The following is a 20,681-nucleotide window of genomic DNA, read 5'->3' on the forward strand; positions in this document are numbered from 1 at the left end:
AATATGGGCCAACATTTCTAAAGAATGCTTTCAGCACCTTGTTGAATCAATGCCACGTAGAATTAAGGCAGTTCTGAAGGCGAAAGGGGGTCAAACACAGTATTAGTATGGTGTTCCTAATAATCCTTTAGGTGAGTGTTTATTGCCAGCCTATACTGTCAAGCCGTGGTCACATTGAAGATGGCATTTGGCCTACTGTACCTCTGGGCCTGTGTCCAGACCTGGAGCTGGAGTTGGGTGTCAGGCCTGAGGTGGGGGTGTGGTTGACGGGGGTGGAGTGAGCAGCGGCCCCACCAAGCACCACGCCTCTCCTTCTGGCGTGATGCTCCTCAGTGCCGTTCACACTCTCACTGCTGCCCCCTGGTGTTCGGTACATCTCCCTGCCTCGAGACACTCCGCTGTCATTTAGAGCTACGGGAGCAACGAGAGGAAAAGTTAGCACCTGACATGCTCCCGTATCCTTGGGAAAACAAACCAATTCCCCCATCCTGGACACAGCAGAGGAAGGGAGCTGGAGGTTGGTCAGCAGTGAATAGGACGTGGTTAGGGCAGACAGGTGGATAACAGGTGTTAGAGCAGAGGGATCCCAGTTAGCAAACACAGTCTCAGAAAAGCCTTCTTACTCAACTTTACAACTGGCCACTTTACAGCCAATGCTTTAGAGATTTGCATGTCCCATCCCTTTATAGTAAGTCAGACTAAATCTAAGCCTGCTGAGACATAATAAAACACTGCGCATTTTGCAACAGGAAGTGAAGGCTTCGGCACATTCTCAGAACATAAATCCAACAGAACAATTGTTTCCTTGTCATTATGGTAGTCTGAGCAAGGGGAGAGCGCTGCGGAGGGAAGAAATGAGCCGGGAGGCTGACAGACAAGGTCGGAGGGCAACAGACAGCAGAGGGTAACAGTGTGGGTATGGGATTGGAGGACGGCCCACACGCGAGACACGTCAGGCTCCGGTGCTAGCCTGAGGCGTTCACGCTGTTAGCCCGCTGTTAGCAACAAGAGCTAACAAGACATGGAACCAGGCAGGGCAGACGGCAGGCGGGCGGGCAGAGACGCAACCTAAACACTGAGTCATTCCCCGTCGTGGCAAACTGATCACCTTGGAATTAAATGCCAAACCCTTTCAGCTGCTGATAGTATTGCAGATTGCGCTTCCAAGGTGCTCTCTCCTCGGTTTCCCTCCATCTATGCGGAATATGAGATTTACAATAGCTGCCAGACTAACAGACAGTAATTGCCTTCGCCGGGCTGGCGTCGTTGCTCTTCCCACCATTAGACATATCAGGTGACATACAGATCACATCTCATTCTGGCAGGGAGAGGCAAAGCAGCCGGCTGCAGAAACAGAGGGCTGCAGTGAAGGCTGGCTGCAGCGAGGGATGGCTCCATTCTAGAACAAAGCTACTTACTGCAGGTTATACTCAGAGTCCAGAGTGAAGTGCGCAGGGTGTGAATCGCAGGGACGGGCTGGTTTAGTTCAAAGTTCATAATACGGGTGTGTGGGTGAGTGCTTGGGGATAAAACAAAAAAGGTATCTTTTCCAGAGAGAAATCAAGACTCCATAAAACAGTGAGTGAAAATGAAGGTGACGACAGCGGTGTCAGAAATGTCCATTGGAGAGGGGGAGGAGGGGCTCGCTGCAGGAGGTGATGTCACAAGAGGACCAGAAGCGTAGGCGTTTAGACAAAGAACGCCGCGAGGGGCTCGTCTTGGGAACCTTCTCCTGGCTCTTGCTCTTTAGAAAGGCAAACCGCTTGGCTTCGGCTGTGGCTGGGCGAGTGGAACGGGAGGGGTTACGTTATACACACCATGACAAAGAAGGGAACAAGGAGAAATGGAGTGAGTGAATGAGTAAAAAAGTGTAACTACATGCATCATGGACGGAGAGCCCCAAAAAGAAGAAAAACAATATTCAAACGTTTAGGCATGCAATAGATACTTATTCGACTGGTAGACAATTGAAGAACAGGTGTAGTAACAACAGAGCCAATGTGAGTATTTGAGATGTTTAGGTAATCTACAGCTCCCTCTTGTGGAAAAATAAAGACTTGTAGAATTTGAAGGTGAGGAAAACACATGCAGTGATAAAACTATCCTGGAAGAGTAGACAAGTACATTGCATTTTCATTGGGTTCCCTAACCCAGCCCCTAACCCTTTTTGTCTGGCTTACCTCTGCTAGAGGGGTTGGGGGTGAGGGTAGGGGAGAGTACTTGTCCCATGTGGCTCTCCTCAAATGAACGGCTCCCCGCCGAGTCCAGGCTGAGGTGGGTCTGGCGAGGGGGCAGTGGAGGGGGTGACAGGGGAGGAGGTACATCAGGGAAGTCCAGGGTGGGAGTTTGGGGCAGGGGGATGTCCGGGACGCTCCGGGCCCTCTCCCTGGAGTTGTCCTGCCTGCTCTTCGGCTTGATGAGTTTGACGAGAGCCTTGGCCCCAGCCCACTGGGTCCTCCTAACAGAAACAGACACAGGAAATCAATTGCAGACTGTGCGCAGGTCAATGCCTGTTACCTGACCAGGACAGATTGTAGTTCCTAGGGTGGGCGAGTGTCATCCTATTCACATTTCTTTGGCGTAATTTAGCAAATCAAAATGTGGCTTACTTTTTAGGGGAGGGATCATAAAACTTGTACTGATCCATGATCTTCTCTTCCAGTTTTTCCTTCTGCCTCCGGAGTGAGTTTAACTTATCACTGGAAACACAGGGGTTGTTTGAGTTATTAAACAAATCAAATTCGAGTTGAAAATCACTACCTCTACACACGTACGCATTTGTCAACAGTCGCCACTTACATGTACTGTTTCTGCTCTTCGTGGTAGAGCTCCTTGCTCTCCATGGTTCTCTCCAGCAGTGTCTGGTTCTGCTGACTCAACATCTGGATCTGACTGAGGAGGTGATGGTTCTCCTCCTCTAGGTTCCCCTTCAGACGTGTCAGAAGCTGGAGACGGAACACAAGCGGTAACTGAAGGGCTTAAGTTCATTCGGAGTACGAACTCGGCACCGGGGTTGTCGAACATCCCACGCACGTGTAGTGGCGCCCCTGCCCGTTACCAGTGGCTCGGCGGGTGTTCCTACCTCACAGTGGTTGTCCAGCTTGGCCATGGAGATGTCCAGGCACTGGTGGCGCTCTTTCAGGGAGTCGTATCTGGCTTGCCAGCGATTCACCTCCAGCTGGGCTCCGTTGAGGCTGGCCTTCAGCTCTTTGGTCTGCGCCTGCAGCCCGTCGTACTCCCCACGTAGCTGGGTGTGGGTCTGGTTCAGCCTGCAGGAAGTGCGGACGGAACATGAAGAAGGGTAGTGCTTTCTGGCGCGCAGCAAACCGAATCAACTGAGCTCAGTTTTAGAGTCAACTTGTCAGTTTAAGGCATTTCATTTGTTGGTTTTTTCAGAGTTTAGTTCAGCCATAATGATACTGATTTCTTCTAGTTTGAATAACAACAGCTAATGTTGTCCAACTGTAGTGGTATAACATTGTTGCAAAGGTTGGGCGGTTGGCTAACTGGCCATGTGCATAGAGACTAACACGACTTTGCTCACATCTCAGGCCACCGCTGAACTGTAAGTCAGTCAATGCGCTACATGGCATTAGCAGTGTCTACACTGACAATAGAAAGGTGTACATCTACTGTTAATCCATGTATACAGGTGCATGTCAAAAAATTTGAATAGCATGAAAAAAGTGACACCTTCATATATTCTAGATTCGTTACACAAAGTGAAACATTTCACGCCTTTTTTGTTTCAGTCTTGATGACTACAGCTTACCGCTCATGGAAATCAAAAATCCAGTGTCTCAAAATAGTTGAATAAAAAATATACAATACAGAAATGTCGACCAGAGAAAAGCTCTAATCAAGCTAATTACCTCCCTGAGCCTTCAGTACACACAACCACAATCATGGAGAAGACTGTTGACTAGACAGTTGTCCTGCAGGACACTCATAAACACCCTCCACAAGGAGGGTAAGACACAGAAGGTCATTGCTGAAAGGGCTGGCTGTTCACAGAGTGCTGTATCAAAGCATATTCATGGAAATTTGACTGGTAGGGAAAAGTGTGGTAGGAAAAGGTGCACAAGCAACAGGGATGACCGCAGCCTTGAGAGGATTGTCAAGCAAAGCCGATTCAAGAACTTGGGTGAGCTTCACAAGGAATGGACTGAGGCTGGAGTCAGTGCATCTGGAGTCAGTGCATCAAGAACCACCACGCACGTGTCCAGGAAATGGGCTACAAGTGTCGCATTCCTAGTGTCAAGCCACTCCTGATCCAGAGACAGCGTCAGAAGCGTCTAACTTGGGTAAAGTAGAAAAAGTCCTGGACCGTTGCTCAGTGGTCCAAAGTCCTCTCTTCAGATGAAAGTAAATGTTGCATTTCATTTGGAAATCAAGGTCCCAGAGTCTGGACAAAGAGTGGAGAGGCACAGAATCCATGTTGCTTAAAGTCCAGTGTGAAGTTTCCACAGTCAGTGATGATTTGGGTTGCCATGTCATCTGCTGGTGTTGGTCCACTGTGTTTTATCAAGTCCAGAGTCAATGCATTTGTCTACCAGGAGATTTTAGAGCACTTCATGCTTCCATCTGCTGACTTTATGGAGATATTGATTTCCTTTTCCAGCAGGACTTGGCACCTGCACACAGTGCCAGAACGACTGGTAACTGGTTTGCTGTCCACGGTATTCCTGTGCTTGAATGGCCAGTAGGTTTGCACGATTTTGGAAATAACTGACATTGCAATGTTTTGTTTTTCTGCGATATACTATATTGCGATATGAAAAAATACAGGATGTCTTCAGAATGAGATTTGGCTATCAACCTGACAGTATCCTTCATTATTGCCCATTCTCTACAATTAAAATGTATTAAACTCATGAACATTTTTATATTTCAGAACAGGTTGCTAGGTAATAATATGTAACAGTAATAGTATAGTAATAGCAACAGTAGTAAAATAGAATGCGCAATTGGGCATAACTTGCCAACTGCAAGATGCAGTCTGTGGCCAAAGCACTGCAATCTGGTCCACTTGTTCAGGTGCAGCCTTCACCATGTTCGCGGCATTGTATGTTATACAGACTAGATGACTCATCTAGGCCCCAGTCAGCTAAAGCTTCTCTCATCCCTGTTGTGATGTTCTCACTTGTATGATCCTCTGGGAAAACAGTTTGCAAACAGTGACTTTTTGCAAACAGCGACTTTTCAGGTGGAAGTCCTCATTAATAAAGTGTACGGTCAGACTTATGTAGGGCTCCATTGTCCGGCTGGACCACAAGTCTGTTGTTGCTGCATAATATTCAACTTGTGACAGCTGTTTCAACTTGTGCCTTGCATTACTCGTAGAGCTCTGGGATGGCAACTTGAGAAAAATAGTTGCGTGATGGCATTACATACCACTTGTCAAGCGACCAAATCATGTTTTTAAACCATCTTTGGTAACTGTGTTAATTGGTACCATGTCTTTGGCGACGTGAAATGTTATTGAGTCTGTGATTTCTCTCTGCCGCTTTGAATGTTTCTCATATGGTGTAAAACTGGCAAACGCATCCAAAATAGATTTTTGCTTTGGACGACATTGAGATGCTTTGAACTCGTCATACGAAGATTTGTGGTGTCGCCTTAAATGATCGAATAAATTGGTCGTGTTGTGGCAACAATTACAAGGCACTCTTGACAAAGTACCTGTTTTTGTTTAACATCACCCTGTCTGTAGCTGAAATATTTCCATGTAATTGGCGATGCATTTCTTTTTGCAACCAAATTCTCCATTTCGGTCTTTTTTACCTGTTCCTCGCTCATCATTTCGTCACGTGCAAGCAGAGCCTGCATGTCAACCACGTGCAGCAACAAACCGTGTTAAAAATACTAATAATAAACTGGGTATCAAATAACCCATAAATCTGAATATATTACCTTATACCAGACAGATATTATACTAGTTTTCCATTTGAAAAAAATATATATTGTAGACTGATATGTGTTTACCTTACTAAATCGCACGTTCTGTGATGTGACTATTGTGGATGCGTACATTGCAATGTCGATGCTGAAACGATATATCGTGCAGCCCTAATGGCCAGCCAACACACCTGACCAGAACCCTATAGAGAATTTATGAAAACATTTGATACACCAGACCCAACAACACAGACGACCTGAAAGCAACCTGGGCTTCCATAACACCTCAGCAGTTTCACAGGCTGATTGCCTCCATGCCACACCACATTGATGCAGTAATTGGAGCAAAAAAAGCCCAGACCAAGTATTGTGTGCATAAATTAACATACTTAGGAAATATTTGCATGTGTTTTGAGTTAATTAGCTGATTAGAGCTAATTTCTGTATTATAAAATGTTCATTATAATATTTTGAGATACTGGATTTTTGATTTCCAAGCCGTAATCATCAAGATTGAAACAAAGTCTTGAAATGTTTAACTTTGTGTGTAACGAATCTAGAATATATAAGGTGTAAATTTTTTATTTGAATTAGGGGAAAAAAGAACTTTTCCACAATATATATATTTTTTTAGATGCACCTGTATATGTACTGCTCATTATGCTATTACCTTATAACATAACTCCACACTGGATTCAACAAAATGTACTGAATCAGTGATCCAGTTTCTAAATGCTGCTCGTTCACAATGTCAAATTCTGAGTTTGTATAAATGAACTTAGCCAATAAGATGATGACTGAATTTGAGAAGCAAGGAATTTGAGAGCCAGCCATTACAGTGACTAACCACCAGAGGGCGCCAGTGACAGGCTGTATGGGACTGTCGGTAAAGCTGGTACAGTTTAAGGTGTTGTTCACAGGCGCCACTGTCTCGACTGTGCTCACCTTTCCACCTCTCCCTTCAAACTCTGGTTCTCTCCCCGGATCAGGGCATTTTTGTGGATCTCCTCTCCCAGACTCTCCCTCTCCTTCTGAAGGGTGGACTCAAGAACCTCAGTGGCATCTTTCTGCTTCAGCAGCACTAGGTACCTGCACACAGACATATAAAAAGGCCAGGTTGAAGACAGCTTCTCCTAACTAGTCACGTGAACATATATGGTGCCTAGTTACAGTTTTGTGTTGTGTTACATGGAACAATAGGCCATGGCGATCCCATTCCAATGATCCCTTCATATGAATTTCCATTGAACGCTGCACCCTCTAACCTCACAGAATGAAGTATTGAGCATCCACCATATGTGGTTGTGTTCAGAGTTGCAACAGCCACTAATAAAAGCAATCAGGGTTTTATGAAACTATTGTAAAATTATACATTTGTAAAATTATAAAAACAGCAAGATTTGATTAAAAAAACAATTTAATGTCCCCATTAGCTACCTTCTTCTGATTTAAGGATAGTTTTAGGATGCTTTTCTCCGCGTTTAATACAGTAAAACCTCAAACCTATATATATTCCTAGTGTGACTGTCTGATCCTCATTTATATATTTATTTTACTTTCCCCCCTGCTAATAGTAGTGTTAAAAAAAGAAGCTTTACAAAAGCATGTAACAAAACTATTCAATAGCATCTCTATCATCCAATCACAAAGCGGACACATAAGTGCCCCCGGCACACAATCCTCTCTGTGAAAACCCTGACTGTTTCCCTATGGGCAGAAAGACCTGCCACAGGGAGGAACCGCCTCAACCCGTCCAACAACAATCACACGTGGTCGTTTTCCAGTTGAAAAACATTGTTTTGTACGTTTTGCTACAGCATGCCCCAAATGACTCCACACAGACCTTAGAGGTTGGCCGTGGACCATCTGATATCCCAGCTGATTAGGCCATTGGCGGTATAACAGGCAGACTATTCTAATCCATGGGCCTCAACATTGACCCCAAGCGAGTCCATTATTCATAAGGGAGAGCCAGAGATGTTATTAGTCTGCTTCCCTTCTAAACAGAAGCAGCGCTGTTATGAAAGTCTCCACAACCTCTAAGGCCACAGACTAGGACAACTCCACTGACTTGAAAAATCAGGGGACAGAAACCAGTGTTGTGAAACCCAGTGCTCTTTTCAACCTTTCATTTGCCCATTTTATTTTCTTATGCCTGTTTTCATATGTTTATGTTTGGCCTTCACTTTCCTTTTTACCATGGCATACTACAGCAGCACAGTGAACATCCGTTTCTCACGAGTAAAAAAACAAGCCCACACACCCAGATGTTACTGTCTAAGTGAGAGCTGTGAATTTAGCACCATGAAAAAAACTTATCTAACCATTAATATTAAACGAACCTTAATACAAACTCGAACAGTAACTTCACCCCAACTGTAATGTGCAAAAACAAGCCAAAAATCCCTAAATGTCTTCAAAACATGTCCCCATTTCCTGAATTAACCACAGTGTGGGGACATGTTCACCCCCGTAATATAGTCACGTCAGAAGGGCGTTAACGCACGTCAACCTAAACAAAAGAACACTTCTCAGAGCCCACAAGCCGTTTCAGCTCCATACTGCATTTGTAATAAAGTTTTGGTCTGGTGACAGGGTTACATGGTCACCAAAACAAATTGCCTTGTTTTGAGGTTTCTTCAGGCCGCTATCACCCATCCCTAGAGTGTGTGTGGGTGTGTCACTCCTGTGTGGGCGTGGCCAGCTGAGGTTTTCCAACACATAATGGCATTCAAGATTGGTCCGGTGATTGGGTTACGTGGTTACCAAAATGAATTGCCATGTCGCGAGACATTTCTTCAGGCCATATCACCAATCCTTAGCATGTGTGGGTGGGTCACTTCTGTGTGGGCGTGGCCAGTCAAGGTTTGACTCACTTGTTTTCCAGTGCCCGGTGTTCTTGCTCCAGAGCCCTCTGGCTGCTCTTCAGGGTGGCGTGTTGGGAAATCAGCTGCTCGTACTCCGCCGCCTGCCTCTCGTGCACGCTCAGCAGGCGCTCGTGGTCCTGAAGGACACTCTCCCGGCCCAGCCGCGCCTCCTCACGCTGCCTCTGCCACGCCTCCGACTCGCTCTCCAGTGCCCCCACCTGGCCCTGCAGAACGGCGTTCTGGGCCATGAGGGAGGCGCTCTGAGAATTGAGGGCGGAGTTCTCCACCTGAGATGGCGAGACAAAAATGGCTTTTATTAAATAAAAGATGCCGGTTTTCATTCACATTCACACCGCACAGCAGCTCTAATAAGGGACACACAGTGGTTGGAGTCTATAAGAATGAGAGAACGGGTGGGTACGAAACAAAGCAACAGCCAGAGCTCAGAGAGAGCGTGAAGCACAGCAGCTCTAGCAACACGCTGAAGCGGAGCCCCTCTACCTGTAGCTTGGCAGTCTGCGTGTGAAGCGCCGTGTTGTGCTCCTGCAGGCCTGAGGACTGCCTCTGTAGGGCCACGTTCTGGGCATTCAGCTGACTGTTCTGGTTGTCCAGCTGCCTCAGCTGCTCCTTCAGTAGGTGCTTCTCCGTCTGCAGCGTGGCATTCTAGAGGGAAATGTGCGACCGGGTCAGAAAGAACAATGAGAGGACACTTCGCATGGGCTTGCCAAATGCTTTCGTACGTCCCTGCAGGGAAAGCCAGTGCGCCACTTCGACAGTTCTACATTATAAAAATAAATTTTAAAAAGCCCCCCACAAATCTGCACATAGTACTCCTTTGAACATTTTCAAAATGACTAAGAAATGGAAAATGATGACATGTGTTTCCATTTAGTGTAAGCTGTTCACAATGCAGAAATGAACATAAACTGATTTTACATTTAATTATACATGTTTGTTGGGGACTCCTTATACAGTCTAAATAACTGCTGAATTGTCATGCAAGGACATCGGTGTCCGGCTACCTAAGGGTTAAACACAGACCATGAAGAACTCCACTCACATTCTTCTCTATGTCGATGAGGCGGTCCTTGAGTTTCAGGAGCTCTGCCGTGGCCTCTCTGGTCTCAGTCTCCCATTTCTCCTTCTCATGGCCCGGACCTGCCGTCTTCTGAGGGGAGCTCTGGGTGTGAGCCTCCTCCTCCTCCTGCCTCTGCCTCAGAGCTTCCAGAGTCTTCTTCACCTGGACACCGCGACACAGAGGAGGAGCGTTGGATTTCGAGACCGTAGACCGGCGCGTTATACGCAAGGGCAGATGTGACGTGTGAAAGCGTGCAAACGCGACTACATACGGTGCTGAGTTCGGTGCGTAGCTGCTGGTTGAGACTGCTGGACTCTTCCAGACGAGACTCCAGGCCCTGAATCTTTTCCTCCCGGATCGCCAGTGTCTTCTTCAGAGTTGACTCGATCTTACTCTCCAATATCTTGTACTTACTGTAAAGGGGCAAACAGTTTGTTGTTAATGTCACATCACATGGAACGGAAAATCTCAGACACAAACGACCTGTGATTTAAATTAAAAACTTTGTCTGTAGTTATCTGCACGTGTGAAACCGCATATATGGCAGATAAAGGCCTGAAGGAATTCTAATGGATATTGATTTGAAGACAAGGTTTTCTTGCTGAGGTCATGTTTTAATGTTTTACAACCATATTACTTCAAAACAGTGCTAAGGATGAGTCACTGACAAGCATGAGGGGAAACTTCTGAAAAACCCTGACCAATAGGTGAAACCCAATATCTGCATGGGCTTGTGGTGAACACATGAAATTACTAGTTGAGGTCTGTAGGAATGTAAGTTGGGTTAGTGAATTCATCTGGCGTTGACTGATTAGCGGCAGCTTGAATTTCATTGACCACTAATGACTGGAGAAGGAATGTGCTCTCTGTTGAATGCAACCCCCCTGGGTGATACAAGCCTGGGTCTCTAACTTTTGAAAGGTGCCTCCTAGCATCATATCCTCAGAGTCAGATACTAAGAAAAACCTCAACAAGTGTGAGCCTTAGAAGTCTTTCAAAGTGTCTTCTTTCATCTTCTGTTCCCACAGAAAGGACTTAGGTCAGAGAAGTGTAAAGTTCAACATTCCAAAAGTGCTGTCCTGCTACGCTTGCTTCAACACAACCGGCATATGAATAGCATTTGATTTCTTTCAAATACTTTAGCTGCACTTCGTTAAAATTGTCTCATGCAAAATAGTCCTAAAAATGACTTCAGCCAACCAGCTCTCCAGGCAGGGTTAAATCAAACAGAAAGTTTAAACAGAAAAACAATCCAATTTGAACAACGGCCCGGGTTCTCGTAGTGACTGTGTGTTATTTCGCCCAGCAGGACTAGAACATTCCAGAGAAAATTACACTTTTGCAAGCCACACAATATTTGCCTGTTATGTTGCCATTCTGTACACAGTCTCAAGAAAATGGCTGTAACAGAGCCCTGCACACATGCTGCTAGGGTAATTCAGAGCCCATTAGAAAGGGGAATTCAGGGACAGACACACAGAGTCAACAACATTGTCAGGGGGCTTATCTTCAAACTGAAACTATTTCTGCTGCCCTCACACACATTCAGTGGGGAGTGGGGTAGGTGATCAAATACTTATGTCATGCAATAAAATGCTAAAATGTGATTTTCTGGATTTTTGTTTTAGATTCTGTAACTCACAGTTGAAGAGTACCTATGATAAAAATGCTTCTACATGCTTTGTAAGTAGGAAAACCTGCAGAATCGGCAGTGTATCAAATACATGTTCTCCCCACTGTACTTCAACATCTTGAATTGATGTAGAACAAATACTATGGGATTAAAGTATATTTTGTTAGCTTTTTGAGGGTGTCTGTACATTTTATATATAGTCCCCCTATTTCAGGAGACTAAAGGTATTGGGACAGATTTATGTCCACATAAAGTGGGAAACCTATGGTCCCCACAAGACACTTGGTATCTTCTATGGAAAGTCCCAAACATTTTATTGCAATAGAAATATCATTAGGTTCACTGTCTTTCAGTATGATGTAGCACTGCCTTAAAAGGCATTTGCTGTCATCAACAGTTACAGCTTCAAGTGAGGCAGATCCAGGGGCAGCCTCTGTCTGAGAAATAACAAACATTTCACAGATTCATTTTTAGGCTATGAATCTCTTACAGTTCCTTATTTTGTCCACACTTTCCTCTTACCATCACGTTACATAATAATTTGTCTCATCTGTCTACAACGCCTTTTTCGTGACCTCTGAAGACTAAGACCTTTTTTTGCAAATGATATGCATCTGAGTGTTTGTAATAGGTCAGACAGTTTTCTTAATTATGCTGAGCCTTCTTCAGTCATCTACTAAAAAGGTCTTCCTTGGCTTACCAGGCCATATGTTTTTGATTGAGGGACAGAGGAGGGGGGTTAAAGTTGACGACACCACAACTACTTGTTAGAAAACTGGGTTCATAAGAATAATGTAAAATCAGTATAAAAACAAAGAAATATGAATTGCCACCCAAAAGGGCATATGCCTGAAATGTGTTCATCCTATCACTGAACAATATAGTAGAAATAGAAAGCCCCAAAAAGCTGGAGAAATGTCAGATAAAACACTTTCAACACTGGTTTAAACAAAACTCAGGACTCGCACTCTCTACCTGGTACGGGAGGTAGGTCAGGAGGTTGGGCAGTGTCCATTAAGCGAAACAGGCTTAAAATAAAAAGCCCCTTCACTTTCAGCTTTACAACCCAAAACCCCAAATGATCCATGTTCCACATCTAAAGTGGACTTTGGGCACACACATTTTCATAAGGGGCCAAAAAACATTTTAGCACATCATAAACACAAAATACATATTACAGAATATTTAAAACTCTTGGTCCCCTTACAAAAAGCCTAGAGGCATGTGTGCAGGGTTATAATGGCAAGGCATTATAATAAAGGCTATGGGTCTTAAACGCTGGAGGTACAATGCCAACTGGAGTCTGAACATTAGAGCTGACCAAGCAGTACCAGTCAAACGTTTGGACACATTTACCCATGGGAAAGTGTGTCCAAACGTTTGGCTGATTCCGCACACTTCCTATCACAAAAAGTATCTTAATTCATTAAGTAAATTAGAACTCTTCGGTTTTTAGCTAGCCTGTTGTCTGACAACCTTTATCTGTCCATTGCATTGTTCAGACATTTATTGTATGAAAAAACTTCAATGACTTCCTGCACAATACAGGATAGATCAAAACGATTTGTCAAATGTGACAATCACCATTGTCAGACCTTGGGCAAGGCAGTTAACCCTAACTGAGTGCCTGATGTTGAAGCCCCCCTGTGGACTTACACATTCCTACAAATCTCAAAACGTAGAGGCCTACATATCATGTATGTCTTAAGATTCTTCTGATACCGACAGATACGAAATTACAAAATATTTGTACCATAAAGCAAAAATATTCTGAGGGAATAGAACCAGAAAGACCCCCCCCCCCCCATTCTACAAAGTCAGGCACACATGACGACGGCATACCGGTAGTCTAGATTTAGTTGAAGGCGATTGGATGTGTGCTGGTATTGTTTAGCGACAAGCCTCTTACTTGTCATCACAGTTGTGCTCCTCCTGCAGTAATTTCTCTTTGTTAAGACCGATCTTCTCCAGCTCATGGTTCAGTGTCTCCAACTCATTCCACTGTTGCTGCACCTTCAGCTTCTCGTTCACCAGGTCCTGGGCAGGACAGATCACACAATATAACCCTCACTATACAGCCCGGTCTACCCAACAGTGAGGATGTTAGAGGCCGCTGAAGCAGAAAGGCAAATCTAGAGACAGGATATATAAACACACGATTCTGTAACCCTTGAATCTCTTAATCATCCATGATCGATTCGACTAGTCTTCATACATCCACTGGTGCATTTTTACATACAGTATTCGTCTATTGCAACTGGTTTCCATCTATATGTATCTGTATGTATAATTTGATCATATGTAGTGTGTGCAGGCTGTTGTCAGTGGTCTCCCACCATGGTAGCAACCAGAGCCACACATTTCTCTTAACTTTCTATTATAATTCCCCTCTCCCTTGCAGCTCCCCAGATCCTTGCTGTACAATTATTTTTCCTGTTTTTTTTTATTCACTGACACTATTCATAGAGAAACATCATAATTGCATGTTCTGAGGCCATGTTAGAGATTGAATAACATCACCAGACACATTTGTTTAACTCTGGAAGAAAACTAAGTCCTCTTCAACAGTGTCTCTGGACTTTGCTGTGCATATAGTGGAGGAATGCTGAGGTCTAATGATGGTTCTGTTCTGCTGCTGCTCATTTAATGGCAAGATTTACAAAAACAACAACATATATTTGGTCCCATGCAGCTCATTTGGTAGAACATGGCACTTGCAACGGCAGAGGTTGTGGGTTCGAATCCCACATGGGACCAAGTCTGAAATGCACACAACCAGTATTGCGGTATTGTTAGTCGCTCTGGATAAGGGCATCAGCTAAATAATGACAATGTAAATAGTTACTCATGATATTCCTCTGCCAAGTAAGCCTGCTCTGCAACTTTGAGAAGGTTTTGGAGAAATTCAATATTACTAAAACTGGCTACACATGGACCAATGGACAAACCCCACCCCACGCAGACAATAACGGGCTACGTCTCTGGACATGAACTGCCAGATATTCATTCTGTCAATAAAGGCTGAACAAGGATGAGATAATGCCAGTGGTGCGTTCATGAGACAGTAGTTGGGAGCTTGCTGTGTCTGATTCTTGTGAAATGTTTATGTATGTGACAGCTTGCGGTGGAACATTTTAAAATTGCATGTACTTTTAGAATAGTTTGGTGATCTTCTCATGCTTGGACGGTAAGCTATTGCTAACTACCAGTTGGAGACCACTGTACTTTCTCCTCCAAACTCTCCCCATAGATTATATACCTCTCGGAGTGTTGCCAAGGTCCTCTTGTCAATGGTAGCCTGCTTCTGCAGCTCCTTGTTCTCCCTCTCCAGCTCTTTGACCTTCCCAGTCACCTCCCTCAACCTCTCCAGCTCCTTCTCCTTAGCGAAGCCCTCCTTCTCCAGGGAGGCCAGCCTTAGAGAGCTCTCCTCCAGCACCCTCTCCTTCACCTCCAGCTGCTGCCACAGCCTCCGTGCCTCCTTCTCAAGCTGCTTCCTCTCCTTAAAAAATAATTCAGTTTAAATAAGTTCAGTTACTCTAAAACTCTAATGCAAGTGGGGATATTTACCATGCAGCCAGGAGTACATAAAAAACAACTAGAAAACACTGAAATTCACTGACATACCTTCTCTGACTGGCCCAGCTCCTGCTCAACCCCCCTCTTCTCCTTCTCCACCGCCTCCAGGCGTTTCCCCGCCAGCCGCACCTCCTCCAGCTCTCGTTTCAGCCCTCCTGTCTCTGCCTCGGACTGCCTCAGCTCCTTTTCCAGCCCCTGGATCTTGGTGGAGGTGTTGTCCAGGCTCTGCTGGAGCCTTTGGTTCTCCTGACCCAAGCTGCTGACGCTTAACTCCAGGCGCTCCGCCCTCTTCGCCTGGCTCCTTAGCTCCTCCACGGACCGGGCCAGCTCCTCCCTTTCCTTCTCCAGCTCCCCGTTCTCCTGCTGGAGCTGGGCCAAGCGCACGGCAGCCGGCCGGAGGGACTCCACGGTGCGGCGGAGCTCCAGGTTCTCCAGGTCAAGGAGACTGTGGTCCTTCTCCAGGGTGGCCAGGCGCAGGCTGAGGTTCTGGGCTGCGTCCACCTGCTTCTTCAGCCTCCTGTTGTCCTGCTCCAGGGTGGCGTTTTCTCGCTCCAGGGTTTCGGCACGGTCGCACGTGATCTTCAGAGATGCCACCTATGATTACATTCACTGTTGTGTTACCTTGTGTTTAGCGTTCGACACAGTGGAAGGTGACTTTGAATCTCTGCAAGAAGAACGGTCCTTAAAAAAGCTACAAAACAAGCACGGGTTCAAAGAAGATTTCACTCACCTCCCTCTGAAGCTGTTCCCTGCTCCTCTCCAGGCGAGCCATCTCCCTCTCCAGCTCCTCACAGCGTTCTCCCCTCTCCCTCAGTGTCTCCAGCTCTTTGGAAGCCTGCCTGCCCTGGGCCTCTAGCCGGGCCACCTTGGAACCGGTGTCGGTGATGGTCTGGTGGAGGACGCGGTTCTCCTTTTCCACCTCCCTGACCCGGGCCTCACTGTCTGCCTGGGCTCTTTGGCGCAGGGAGCCCACCGCCTGGCTCAGGTGCTCCTTTTCCTTCTCCAACTCGGAGATCTGAGAACGCGCATGGAGAGAGTCGGCCGGGTTAGTGGTCGCGCGCAACGGTAAAGTGACGCACGGAGTCAGCAACAACCTGGAGCCGAAGCAGCGCGGGGGCGTACCTGTCTTTCCTTCTCTGCCTGCACAGTCTCCAAGGCCTTCTGCAGTTTCTGCTTGTCCCTGAGCAGGTCTTCCCCGAGGCCCTCCATGTCCTGGGTGGTCTGCTTCTCCTGGTCCAGCAGGGTCTGCAGACGCTCCAGCTGCAGAGGAGACGGGAGACGCACAATGGGCGACGAGTGCTAAAAGATGGCAGAGGGCGCGGAATGCGCGACCTCAGTTGACCCGCCGCGAAGGGGTCAGATGTCGCAAACGTGCGTGAGAGACGCTTTCGTTCAAAACATCCGTACCTGTGCCGGGTCAACGTGTGCTACAATCAGAGGAAGGCTGCGGTCGGTATATGCTGCTCTACACACGCCCACGTGTTCTAACTGCACCACAGAACAGAATGCCAATGAATACTGCAGTGTGTCTAAATGGGGCATGGGGGACCAGCAGAGAACTGCACAGGGGACACGTATTCTGGCTTCCTTTCTGTATTCAAGGTGCGTGGATCAATCAGTGCATGCATCAGAATGCTCTACCTCGCATGTCTGTTTGTGGGTGGAAGTCGGTAGGTCTTTGTGCACGAGTTTGTGTGCGGTTACAGTACCTTTTTGCTGAGGCCCTGGTTCTCTCTCTCCAGCTCCAGGGTGTGTAGCTGGCCCTCCTCCAGACTAAGGGAAGCCTGTCTGAGTTCCTGGATCGTGCTCTGCAGACTCTGGTTCTCCTTCTCCAGCTTCAGCAACCGGCTTGACGTGGACTCGTTCAGTTCAAAAACGAATGATTTGTGCGCTGCGCAGAGGAAAGGGAGACGGCGTGCTCGTTCACTTCTGTTTGTGATTACATTTCCATCCATTAAAAAAAAAAATGGTAATTGTTTCTTTGCCCTGTGCAAAGACAGAAGCAAAAGACAATTTTGTATATGTATGTTCTGTGAATTTGATTGTTGTGGTAGAGTTGTCGAGAATTGAGGGAGGCTACATGCAGCACTGACATTCATTTTAAGTGCCAGTTTCTTTGTTAAGCAAGTTAGCAATGGAACACTGTAGATTTCTAAGCAATGGGTTGACAGGAGATTCAGCACTTCTCTGTGAGTAGTTTACAGAGGAGTGAGATGAGTCATTTCATTACAAACAGCCATCAATGGGTGATGTGTCCTATGAAATTAATATGACAGTAAAGCATTTTTTCTCCACATCCTGTAAAGTTAAAATATAAATTGTGTGAATTTTTGGGGGGGTTTTGTACAAATTGGTTTCACCACATATAAATGGCAACTATTTACCCTATTTATAAATCAATCCATCATGAAACTTTTTTTCCCCCCAATTTAACGGCCATAAAAGATTAGGGATAGATTACTATACACTCTAAACTAAGCACCCATATTTAGTATTTGGTTGCATAACCTTTGCAAGCAATAAAGTCTTTGACCCCTTGAACCCATCAGATGATGGCTATATTTTCTGGTCATGCTCTGACAGCCCTGTACTGTAGCTATTTTCAGGACATAACAAACATCCAAGATGCAATGACAGAATGATTGGGGTCATTGTCTTCGTATACTTCAGAATTCATCCGACACACTTTGTAAAAATGTATGGAATGCACAATATGAACATGTTAGACTTTAAAAAGAATGCCAACGTATACAGTTTTCTTGTCTTTAGGGCATTTGCATGCACAACTAAAACTCTATTACCAGCTACTGCAAGAGGATGAGTACTTGGTGGTCAGTACGGTTTCAAAACACAAAGTGTATATGACATTTCTCAACTAGGAGGAATCATTTAATGTTGTCTAACAATCCTTTTCAGGGAGATGCTGATGAAAATAAAACTAATGGTATCCTCAAGACCAAGTAAGCAACCAAAGTGCCTCAGTCCATTTACCAAACAAGCCAATAGATGTTATCATCAAAGTACTTAGGAATCACCATGATGTGTGTGTCGTTTAAGCCCCAAACTGAGCAGCCTACCAAAAAACCCATTAAGCTGGCCTTTTTCTTTATGAAAGTCTTGTTTTTCCATTTCAAACTAGGAAAGACCTCCTGGATTACAATCTTTAACCGTGAGGGGACAGATGCACTGGTATATTTGTACCTATAAGACTGTATCAGGGCTCCAACAGACCCATCTAGTATGTGCTGGCCACTTTCTGAATTCTTTGGGACATGGGTTGTGAAAGGTCTTGGAAACATTGCACAGGGGTCCATTCTTTTTTGCTGATAATAATAAAACATTTCCATTCAAATTACTGCGGACTGAGCAGGCTACTCAAGTAAACTTATATTTTCATCATCATCATGGTCAGGTTCCTGGAACCATACTGAGACAAAACATGATTTCTGACATGGTGCATTATCCTGCGCATCATTATCCTGCGCGTCATTACCCTGCGCGTCGTATCCTTTTGACCAAGGGTAAACTGAATCCATGAAGGGATGCATCTGGTCGGCAACAAAAAAAAAATCGATTGGCATTCAAATGGTGCTAAGCTTGAGCCAGGAAAACGTTCCCCACACCTCCACACTACGGTCACTAGCATGTACCGTTGACACTGGGCAGGATGGGACAATGGACTCATGCCAAACCCTGAGTCCGTCCTCAGCGCGACGTGACAGGAATCACTGTTTCCCCCACTGAATGGTCTATTGTTAAGGACTCCGCGCCAACCAAAGCTGCTTCTTGTTTTTAGCTGACAAAACTGCAACCTGATACGACCTCTAGCAGATCTTTGGGAACATTCTTATGTTGTATTAAAATGTTGTGTTTTACTACAGAGGCTGCTTTCAAGGCCAGAGCACACTTGAGATGGAAACCCCAGCGTGAGCTCCGGCTAAATAACGGAGACGCGTTCACAATGAGACGTAGAACGTGCTCTTACTATCGTTGTTTTCGTTGTTCTTGGCCAGTTGCTCCAACTCCCAGCCCAGGTGGGCAGATTCATTCATGCTCTGTTTCTGAGAGATTTCCAGCAGCATGTTCTCCTCCACCAGCTCTTCCAGACGCTTCTTATCCGTGTCCCGGTCCTGCAAGGGGACGGCACGAGTTAGACACAACCGGCACAACCTCTACAACTTGGGTGACGAGGTATGTTCGTCACACCCTCAGTCCCACCCACTAGGGCAGAGACACAAACGGCTTGGTATTCTCGACATGTTAAAGACGCCCAGTGACTGATTCTCTTCACCATCTCCATGTCGTGAAGTTTGGAGCGCAGCTGCAGGTTCTCCTTCTCCAGCTCGTGGAGCTTGTCACAGCGCCCCCTGGCGGCCCTCAGCTGCTCCTCCAGCATCGCTTTGGTCTCCATCAGGGTCACGTTGTCCTCCCTCAGCTCCTGGAGACGCACAGAATAAGACACACAATCAGACGGAGAACGCGACGCCCTACAGCACGCGGCGCAGGCCGGCCCGGCCGAGACGCGGCGCAGTTTGGCAGGGATGGGAACAGGACCGGGGGATTCGGCTCAGACTGTGACGTGGCCCTTCTCAAACAGGCCCACGGTGAAAAGGTTTGACACATTGTGAGTCTGAGGCCTGCCTCCGACAGCTGCCCGTCTGAAGGAGCCCATTAAACCTCTGCGGCTTGTCTGCCCGGTCATTCTGCTGCTCAGTACGCCCCATTGTTCCTCTATGACAGAGCCAGCAGGGGTTCCAGTCAATGTCCCAGTCAACGCAGTGGAAATGATTGGACCAACTCAGACATGAAAGACATGCCGCTAAGGGTTATGGGTCTCAGGGGGACTTAAGGCGCCCCACCGATCATGTATCTGACGAGTCTTGACAGGGTGGGACGGCCTTTACGTATGCATACGTGGATTTGTGTCGATAACAACCAAAATAACCAGTGTCCCTACCCAACCAAGACGTGTGAGCGAAAAGGCATTTTACTTATACACATGGACGTTGTGTGTGGACATTATGGCGTCTTTAAATAGATGTTATGTTGGGCGCAGATCACCTCGACCCGTGACTTGTAGAAGTGCACGTCGTTTAGCCTCTCCTTGCAGCGTGACAGCTCCGTGTCCAGCCTGTCCACCTTGGCTGCCTTCTCTCGCAGAGCGTCCACCTCGTCCCTATAGGCACGCACTGACCGCGCCTCGGCGAGCAGCTGCTGGTTCTGCGGAGGGGCAAAGACACAGTCTGGGTCTCCGGGAGGTCACGACGCTGTAGCGACCAACCGAAAGGTGGGTAAATTGTGCGAGGAACGCGACGTGCTGGTGGTCAGGACTAAATGACGTGTCCGCCTTTCCGTGGGAGAATATCCTGCTCCCATCTGAGTATCCTAAAATGGTAATTGGCTTTCTGTGACATCAGCTACAATTCTCACCACTGAGAAATGTCAGAACAGTGACTTTTTAAAAGCTTTTCCACCGTGTCATTAGTGGTCAAAACACAAAATGCCCTGAACACTGACTGGAGAAATAGGAGAAAGTTGGGTTTTAGTGAATGATTACGTAAGTAAGGGAAACAGGGGTGGGGCATGGGGGAATATAGAGAGATAGAGTGAGTGGGAGGGGAAAAGGAGG

The 20,681-nt window shown here is 46.2% G+C and overlaps 1 protein-coding gene across 2 annotated transcripts in view; it reads right to left on the bottom strand.

Moving 5' to 3' along the window:
* The window catches only part of ccdc88c (coiled-coil domain containing 88C), a 56,144-nt gene that overhangs the window by 5,828 nt on the left and 29,635 nt on the right, over positions 1–20,681 (bottom strand). The window contains exons 10-28 of one of the 2 annotated variants that reach the window (XM_010878647.4): positions 20,114–20,272; positions 19,344–19,490; positions 19,038–19,182; positions 16,762–16,943; positions 16,175–16,312; positions 15,783–16,067; positions 15,101–15,646; positions 14,736–14,975; positions 13,386–13,513; positions 10,115–10,256; positions 9,826–10,005; positions 9,267–9,428; positions 8,775–9,052; positions 6,844–6,987; positions 3,083–3,269; positions 2,800–2,945; positions 2,610–2,699; positions 2,181–2,458; positions 202–411 (exon numbers count right to left, since the gene is read on the bottom strand). In XM_010878647.4, the coding sequence (XP_010876949.2) occupies positions 202–411; positions 2,181–2,458; positions 2,610–2,699; positions 2,800–2,945; positions 3,083–3,269; positions 6,844–6,987; positions 8,775–9,052; positions 9,267–9,428; positions 9,826–10,005; positions 10,115–10,256; positions 13,386–13,513; positions 14,736–14,975; positions 15,101–15,646; positions 15,783–16,067; positions 16,175–16,312; positions 16,762–16,943; positions 19,038–19,182; positions 19,344–19,490; positions 20,114–20,272 (3,787 nt within the window). Of the gene's footprint in view, positions 1–201; positions 412–1,507; positions 1,780–2,180; positions 2,459–2,609; positions 2,700–2,799; positions 2,946–3,082; positions 3,270–6,843; positions 6,988–8,774; positions 9,053–9,266; positions 9,429–9,825; positions 10,006–10,114; positions 10,257–13,385; positions 13,514–14,735; positions 14,976–15,100; positions 15,647–15,782; positions 16,068–16,174; positions 16,313–16,761; positions 16,944–19,037; positions 19,183–19,343; positions 19,491–20,113; positions 20,273–20,681 lie in introns of those variants that run through there. The other variant, XM_013137411.4, reaches the window with a different exon arrangement.

Source organism: Esox lucius, chromosome 15, assembly GCF_011004845.1.
Source record: "Esox lucius isolate fEsoLuc1 chromosome 15, fEsoLuc1.pri, whole genome shotgun sequence".
In the NCBI taxonomy this organism is placed as follows: Eukaryota; Metazoa; Chordata; class Actinopteri; order Esociformes; family Esocidae; genus Esox; species Esox lucius.